At 27.3% G+C, this 9,592-nt stretch overlaps 1 protein-coding gene across 1 annotated transcript; it reads right to left on the bottom strand.

Moving 5' to 3' along the window:
• Positions 1-5,140: 5,140 nt before the first annotated feature.
• On the bottom strand, positions 5,141-5,969 carry LOC129301957 (cytochrome P450 71A1-like). The gene is made up of 2 exons (XM_054940590.1): positions 5,709-5,969; positions 5,141-5,600 (listed from the first exon to the last, which is right to left on the bottom strand). Exons 1-2 carry the CDS (start codon positions 5,835-5,837, stop codon positions 5,307-5,309), a joined length of 423 nt encoding a protein of 140 aa, XP_054796565.1. The 5' UTR covers positions 5,838-5,969; the 3' UTR covers positions 5,141-5,306.
• Positions 5,970-9,592: the final 3,623 nt, after the last annotated feature.

The following is a 9,592-nucleotide window of genomic DNA, read 5'->3' as shown; positions in this document are numbered from 1 at the left end:
TACAGCCGAGATGGGAAACTATATACAGAGAAAATGTAGCCGTTTGACGGAGTACAAGACCGCTGAAGAGCATAATTAATCAATAATAAGACTTTATTTCAAATGTTACTTTTTTAAAAAAATATATAAAATATTTGTAATATGCAAATATTTGAATTTTGCAATTTCAGGAGAAAGGAACGGATAAACTGATGAAGCAAAATAGGCACAATACATCTCTCAGGCCTCACGCACATATTTTAGGCAACAAATTTTCGGAAGCTTAAATTCATGAGTTTTTTTACATTTTATATTTTATTGTTTTTATAAAATATTAAATATTTCTTATGTTTTAAAAAAGAAAAACTTCATGAAATTTACAGATTTTTAACTTCAAATGATCCATTCCCCTTATTTTATAGTATATGAATTAACTTTAATTTTAATTGGTTTGTAATATAAAATGTTTGAAAAATAAACATTTTTGTGGCCAAGTGGTTTTGTTGATAAATTTCAAAAAATTATCAACTCTTTTTTTTTCGTAGAAATTACCGACTCTATTTAAATAGGTCATCATATATAGAGTATTTTGAAATATTTTAGCAATGGAGAAATTTAAGTGAATTATTATCCTTTTTCCTGAAACTATTGAGCAATAAATTCTTTAGTTTAATTAATAATTGACAGTTATGGACCCACAAAATATGCTAAATGAATGATAATATATAATATTGTTAATATAAAACAATATTGTTATTACTTTTTCACGTTATCTATTATTTAATAAATTTTACTTTTTGTTTAATATATGTCGTAGCATACTTATGCTTGATAGATGTTAAAAAAATGGATAATTCTAAACATCATAATTTCACCTTAACATTTGTTCGCCACAGTTCAACATATTTAACACTATGGCTCATCTCATTGTTCTTATAGATATATTTAAAAATATAAGAACTAACATTCCAGTGCAATGAAAGAAAATTATAGGAACCTATGTCAAAATATATTAAAATTATAGGGACCAATACATGCTATTAGGTTATTATTATGATTATTATATTTCATTACATATGAGTTCTAATAATTATTTTCATTTTCATTCTTTTTTATTTTTTAAAAAAATCAATAATGAATAACTTATTATTATATGCCCTAGCCCACATGTTATTCTGCAGCGCAATATTTTCATAAATCCAGTACAAGTTTTTAATAGGTTGTATTGAGTACAGAAACTGTTTTATTAAGGTCAATTATATCCTATCATGGTAGTGTTTAAGTTGTTTTAAATAGTATAAGTAATTCTCCTTAAGAGGTACAGGAACAATAGTCTATAGTGCAATAATTAATATGATAAATATTAGAGGATTAAAATTGTGTAATGAAATAAAAATGCAAAAAGAAAATATATAAAGATACAACACAAGGAAGATTAGAGTTAGGAAACTTTTATAAGCAATATGAATTTGAGAAAATCCAAGCTCCATCTAAAAAAAATAAAAAGAAAAATTATATGCAAATACCCTATAAGAAATATAGAAAGAATAAACAATATTTTCCTCAGAAATATAGGAAAAGTATTAAGAAAAACAAAAAATCTTTCCAAAAGGATAGAAAAGATAAAAAGAATATAGTTTGTTATAAATGTAAAAGATTTGGATATTATTCCGATAAGTGTAAAATAAAAAAAATTAGAGAACTACAGATAAGTGAAGAAAATAAATAAAATTTGTTAAGAATTATGATAGAAAGTAATTCTAAATCTGAAAAAGAATATCCTTCAGAAAAAGAAGAATGAAGAAATAGAAAAAATTCTAAATATTAAGAAATAGATAGTAATAGTGAATCATCATTTTCAAATGAATATGAAGAAGATTGTTTAGAAAAAGAAATTTATAGTTATATAGAAAAGTTTAGAATAAATACCTTAGATAGAGAGAGAAAACTTAAAGTTTTTAGTAGAAATTATAGATAAAACCTAAGATGAAGAAATTAAAAGGCAATACTTACTAAAAATTAAAGATATTTTAGATAAAGAAGAGAAACCTCAAACTTGTAAAGATCCAATAAGCATAAAAGATATCTTAAAGAACTTTGAAGCAGAAAATAGTAAACAGTAGAAATAAAGGAATTACAAAAACAAATAAAGCAAATAAAACAAGAGATTAAAGAATGAAATGAAATTTACAGAGATTTAGAATTCTTACAAATAAATGCTATTATAAAAACTAATGAAATAAGCAAAGAAATAGAAATAAAGGATGATGAAGATATTAGTGAAATACCAATAGAAATAGACCAAAATAGATACACTAGTGTAGTATCTCAATTAACTTACAGAGAATGGTACTATCAACTTAATTTAGTTGTAAATCAAGAGTTTTCTAGAACTATAATAGTTTTGATTGACTCAAGAGCAGATATGAATTTTATACAAAAAGGATAAATTTTAACAAAATATTATAAAAAAATATGAAAAAAAAAATGAACAACCAATAATTCTAAGTTAGATATATAGTATAAATTAACAAATGCTCATATCTATAACCAAGGAATATGTTTTAAAAGCATATTTATATTGGTTAAAACTTTGTGCAAACCAACCATTTTAAACACACCTTTTTAGAGCAAATATTACCATTTAAAGCTAGCAATAAAGGAACAATAACTAAAATAATTGGCAAGAAAATAATTTTTAAATGGGTAAAACCTCAAATAATTAAAGAAATAAAAATGTTAAAACAAAAGTCAATCTTTAATGTTAATTCTATACATAGAAGACTGACCTGAGCAAGAGATTGATAACTACTACTGGTTCGAATTTTCCTCCCTCTCTGCCAAAAATTAATATCGCCGAGAATACTTTCCCAAAGAAAGGGTTTTCCAAGAAAAAAATTCTAAAATGGTGGGGCTATTAGGAGTAATATTTTAGCCCAAAGACTAATATAATATAACCATGAGTCTTGTTAAAAATTGATATTCTGGTTGCGGTGTATACGGTGTAGAGCCCACTTAAAACGTTATCCGTAAGATCACATCGCATCTTTTGGGATTGGCAAGACAATATTATGGGCCTCAAAGCTCACAAGCCCATCTGTTGTTGTGATTACTTTACTTAAGGCATAGGTTTTTTTAATCATGGTAGACATTCTATCATGATTTGTTGTAATAATTAGTTATTGATATTAGTAAATTCCTTTCTTTCCTATCGTAGTATTATATTGAATATTTTATTTCTTTTTAACTAAAAAGTTAAGATCTATTTTTGTTCATAAATTATTTTTTTTTTGTAAAAACATCAAATGTTTTAAATTCTTTATCATAATAATTTTACGTTTGAAGTAATTAAATTGTAGTAACATTATACTTAATGCAAACATTGATTGTTATATCTTATTTTCAAGAAAGCAAATGCCTATCTACCATACATTAGAATTTTTTTTTTTAAACTATGGTAGAGTGGTTTTGTATTTGTAGAAAAAAGGTAGTTTGTTTCTTTTCAATTGTACAAAAATTTGAGTGATTCAATTTTTTTCATTTTCAACTATAATACTTTGTAATTATCATTAATTATTTCTATGATGACAATCCTTTTGTACGTTTAATTTTTTATTACTATGATAGTAAGCTGTGTATTCATGCAATTTGGTGAGTGTTACAATGATGATTTTTGAAAAAGAAAAGAAGAGTAGGGAAGAGGGGTAGCGGCTAGGGTGATGAATGATGATTGAGTGAAAAATAGAAAAATTAATCTAACGGTAGAAAGGGTTAAGTAAATATAGAGGAGATCCAAGTCATCATAATTTACCCTTAATGAACTTATCTTTAAAAATGTTTACCAAAACCTTCATCCTTAAATATCTCTTGGAGCCTAAAATTAATCTCCACCATAAAATTTCATTAGTTGTACTTCTATGTCCTAAAAAGTTAAAATGAACTTATTGGTATAAATTATGTATATCCAAAATAATTTCATGTGCTATGCAAAATTGGGAATTAATTTCAATAATAGTAATTCAAAAAATTCTAACAACTATGATTTTTTTCACAAAATGGCCAAAATCTCAAATAATGTATAATAAATAAAATTAAGCCCAATAGAAGGCCAAACCAAAATAAATAGTGGGTAAATAATTTACCCATAATTTATAGTGATAATAAATGATGAGTAAAATAGTTATTCTTCATTTATTTTTTTTGTTGATAGCTTAGACACTTAAAAATTATATTTTAAATAATGGTTATATAATTATCATTTATTAGGAGAACTTTAAATGTCAACCACATAAATAAAAGTTATTAATTATTATTTATGAGCTAAAATAACTATCATTTGTTTCTTTTTTTATAGTCGTGCAACACAAGTATGACAATTATTATTTTAAAGTATGGTAAATTCTAGCAAGGATTTGCTAAAATTATGGTGTGAGTTACTTTTGTAGTTTTGATGTAGTATATGGAACCCAATTTTTATTATGAATACTATCCCATAAAAGCAATATTTTTTTTTATAAATGGAGTACAAAATTAGCTCTAGGATATATATTTACATTCTTTAAAAAAAACGAAGAAATTAAGGAATGCTCAAATTATGAAAGAACTATTTAAGTTTTTTTGTTCAATCATAATCATGCCGTAGGGTTGAGCATTGGTTGAAAACACGAGGAAAACTAACTTATGGGATAACCTACAGGCTGCAGCCTATTTTGAGCACAAGTCGGAAAATTCAGCCCATGCCCATAGTAGGCCATTTTGACTCAAAAATGGGTCGGTCAAGTGCATATGGGCCTAAATATGTTGGGTTAGCCCATTTGTTTTTATCTGGTCTTATTTATATGGCATTTAGGATATCATTTACATAATTTAAGAAAATTTATTACGTTTCTTCTTTTGTTAACTTTTATTCCAACTTTTCATTATATCTTATCAATAAAAATGGAGATGAAGAAGAAATATAATACTGCCACCTAATTATAATATGTGCAATGCTTTCTTAGGATAAGATGAAAAGTTTATTTCAACGTTTTGTCCAACATCTTATAATAAAGACCATTACTTTGTGTTAGCAAAACATCTTCTCAATATTAATCACATACCTTAACATTGCTCTCTCACAATAATTTTAAATCCTCAGGAGATAAATATATATCTATATCATTTTTCAGTTGTTTTAGCTTTGAAATTAGAACGAACAACATCATATTTTTCAAACCTCTAAACTATCCTAATGTTAATATTTGGAAAAGTATCAAATAAATATTTTAAAATGGTTGAGATCTCAGAAAAATCATTCGAAAATCATCGCAAAACCTTTCAAGTAAGTACTATTGCTCAGTGGATTGTTTTGGCTTGAATAGTACACCTCCGATATTCACGTCTGATCTTGGTACTCGAGGAGCCAGCAGGCGAGTAGGTAGATGCAATCTCAGAATTCTTTGACCAAACATTTTAAGTAATTCATTTGGCTTATGTCTTGCTCTTCTACGCTTTGACTTGTTCCCCACCACGTGCCTTAACTCTTCCTTTGCTTTCTGCATTTTTGTTGGATTCTTCACCAGCTCCACCATGGCCCACTCCATTGTTGCTGAACTTATGTCGCTTCCTCCCACAAGCATATCCTACACCGGGTGAAGAATTTTTAGTCTATCACAATGAATCATTTCTTCCGTTAATATAAACCTAGGAATCAAATATCAGAATAAAATGACAGAGAGATAGAGAGAGACCATGAGGATTGATTTGAGGTCGTTTTGGGAGAAACTATTGTCAAACTTGCCATCGTCATGGAGATGAAGAAGAATATGCAGCAAGCTTTTCTTTTTGGTATATCGGACACTGCTTCTGTTCTCCATCATGGTCCTGGATTCTTCAATGACATCTTCAAAGAAATCATCTCACTCTCTGAAAATGGCCTTTAAACTTGCAATGACAGACCAGTGAAAAAGTCAAGCCAACCAAAGGAAGAGAAATAATCTCCCACACGCTGAAGGCCGTAAGCAGGCCGAGTGAAGAGGTTTTGGGAACTAAGATGACATTATCTAAGAGGCCTAATATATTATTTACATATATTCATATTATTTTTCTAGCTTTTTGAACAATAAAATTAAATATTAAATATTTATAATTAAGTAATTCTAATATTTTATTTTCAATAAATAATATAGCTAATTCATTTAATTTATTTTATAACATGATTGATCTCAAATAAAATTTAAATAATTTTAATTTGAAAAAACTTTTTAGAACAGTAGCAGTTAGCAATTGTTACTGATATTGTCAATAATATTTTATAAGTAATAAAAAAATTGACTAATTATATAAGATATACTCCTTCCGTTCAAAAATATAAGACATTTTTTGAGAAGTTGGATATTAAAAAATATAAGGTATTTTTAGTCTTTTGAGGTATAATCATTATCTTTTCTTCAAAATATCCCTATTGATAATGATTTTAAGGTATTTAACAGAGGTAAATATAAAAAGATATGGTTAGTTTAAAAATAGATAATTATTTTATTAAAAGGTAAAATTTAATTAAAAATATTTTACATTTTTAAATGAAAAAAATATAATTAACATTAATACTTAACAAGAAAAACAATAACTGACTGTATGAGGTACAAGTAGACTTTTTTTGAGACCTGAGTCAGTGGCCTTATTGGCCTAACATGAGCCACAGCCTTGGCCATAAGGTTAATCATCACCTTCCTCGCTAGCTCTCCAATCCATATATTCGCCTTCCGTGTTGAACTTGTCCCCAAGAACACACTTACACACGATATCATTAGAATTAGCAATCAGCAACTCGCTGAGATTCACAGAATTGCACTACTCGAGGACATATCACGTCTCTTATTCACTAACTCCAAGATTCTTCTTCTCTGACGTTCTTGAACGATTGAACGCTTCTCGGGCAACGAAATTTGTTGACACAGATTTTCTTCTTCTGTCTCCCATCTTCACTGCCGTAGCTCCCACGAATCAAACCCAAGAGCTACTGGTTAAAGACTTAGACCCCTTTCATATGAGGCCAGTGAGGAATGCACGATCCACAACACCAGCACCCCCCACCCCGGGGCAAAAATATATATATATATATATATATTATAACGCTACTTTATATTTTTTATTTTTAAATTTTCTTGTAAAAAGTGTGAAAATTAGTTTCTGCCTCCGTATTCTTGATGGCTTTAACTTTTGCTCCCCATGTTGTTAAATCTGAATTTGTTACTGTAAGAGCCAACATGCGTTGGTAAATGGTGATTTTATTAATTATTGGTAAGACAGCCATACAGTCGTTTATACTATATATTATGCATATATATGTTGGTAAAAAAAAAACATATATATGCGTATACATGTGCTCTGAATAATTAAAAAAAGTCATATACTTAATAGAGGAGCATTAATTGATTTCTACTTGTTGATTGGTTTTTATTATCAAATTTCTTCTAATTTATCTCAAGTATATATTATTATTTTTATTAACGATCTTTTATTGTTTTGACCCTTTTCCTTTCTATTTTTGGTAAAAGATATATTTCGCTTCAATTAATTAAGTGGAAAAATATTAGGATAGAAAAATACCTCCTTTAACCCTATTTTATGAGATGTTTTTTTAGTAAAATTATGAATTATGAATACCAACAAAGTCAATTGAATACATGTTACTAATGAAAGTTGAGTCTAGTAGAAGAGGTTAATTTCTTGTAACTTCATGAATCAAGGTTTGAATCTCCACTGGGAGAGTGCATTGAGCAATAAAACAAAAAATTCAATTAAATATATTTTAAAATTTTTATTTCATTTTAAAAAATATAAACTGTTAAATATACCCTTCTCTTAATAAGAGAGAAAAAGAAAAATATTTAAGAAGTAAAATAATGAGGGGTAATTTTGAAATAAGATTCATTAATTAATAATGAATCTTTTTTTTTTTGCAAGACATTATATATTATGGAGCATCAAATTACTTTTAAAAAAATATCTTATAAAATATGGCGGAGGTAGTAATAATTTAAGAAGCTCCAAACACTTACTAATTTTTTTAAAAGAAAACTTAGGAACATTATTCAACTTTAGCCAGCATTTTCAATAATTGTGAAACTGTGAAAAAAAAAATCCTCATTAATTTTAAAACCAAATTCTATATAATCAACACTTTAATTAATTTAAAGTTTAAAATTCAGCTATAGTAACTGATTGAATCCAAAAAAAAAAAAAACTTATCAACCTTAATTTATCAATTTAAACTATGTCTACATTTTTTTCACACACAAACTAAATTTTAAAATTGATAATATTGGACCAATATGTATTTTGCCCCAGAAAACATGTACCCTATCACCAAAACATTGGTTGATGATTCACAGAAACGATTTTCCGTATCCAGCCCCCTTTTTTGGGCCTCGTACGCTAGGCATTCTTGGCCTAGCTGCTCTATCTTAAGTGGAGTTTGCCCAAACCAATTTAGTTCAAGTTGAGATACGGACCGCAAAATTTAGGAATGATGAGTATTTTAAATTTTAAATTATCATTTAAATAGCATTCTAGATTTTAAATTTTTAAAATGAGTAAAAACTTTTCTTAACTTATAAATTCTAAGCAAATTATCCTTCGTCATTAAGTTACATATAACCACTATTACTTTTTACTTTGTGTGATCCAATTAAAGGTTGACGTATCACTAATTCCCTCTTAACACGTGACATGCTAACTGGGTTATATAATGGTCAATATTGTACAGATAAGCGGTAAGGAATAATTTGCTCGAAATTTACAAGTTGAGAAAAGTTTTTGCTTATTTTAAAAGTTTAGAGTTCAAGATACTTATTAACTCCAAAATTTATTACCAAAGTCACATTTCACATTTTTATTACTCCAATTCAAGATAACAAGTTAATTGGTACAATCTCTTGTCACTTGAACCAACTGCTTAGTAGTACATCTACCACTTTTTTTAACATCAAGCAAGGTATAGTGCTATATAAGCCTGCATACCCAACATACCTTGACCATCCTTCTATTATTGGGGGTTTGATTACCAATCAACAAGCTTATGCTCATGATTCTAGGAGTGCTCATGGGATAACACGAGATCAAGACAGCTCATCCCAAGTCATCTCGTTTTGTTTGGGAATAAGATGGGACTAAGACATCCTAATAAAACAAACAAAATATGGAAGTGAAACCTAGATAATATTTATTATATTACATATATTGTTAAGTTCAAGATCAAAACAATATGAGTATATAAATTTAATCATTGAATTATAACTAACTACAATTTAGATTAAAATCAAAAATACAATTATAACAACCACAAATGACCTCTAGACTATAAGTACTATAAAAAAAAACAAAATCATTGGGTTACATAACTTAAGTGAGTAGATGGTTATATAAAAAATAAAATAGACAACATATATACACTCTAACTCTAATTGAACAAATAATTATTAAACATTAATAAAAGAAACAACAAAATAACAATATATTTGGGATGAGACGGAATGTTCATATGATGATTTTATGTCCTATCTCATCTTGAATATATTTTTATCCTGTCTCGCAAAGTCTTATCTCATTTTATTTTGCATCAAAACAAATC

Source organism: Prosopis cineraria, unplaced genomic scaffold (genome assembly GCF_029017545.1).
Source record: "Prosopis cineraria cultivar Desert tree isolate PC_DT_omini unplaced genomic scaffold, ASM2901754v1 PC2, whole genome shotgun sequence".
Classification (NCBI taxonomy): Eukaryota; Viridiplantae; Streptophyta; class Magnoliopsida; order Fabales; family Fabaceae; genus Prosopis; species Prosopis cineraria.
Note: the sequence above shows the minus strand (reverse complement) of the source record. Positions and strands in the feature narration are given on the sequence as shown.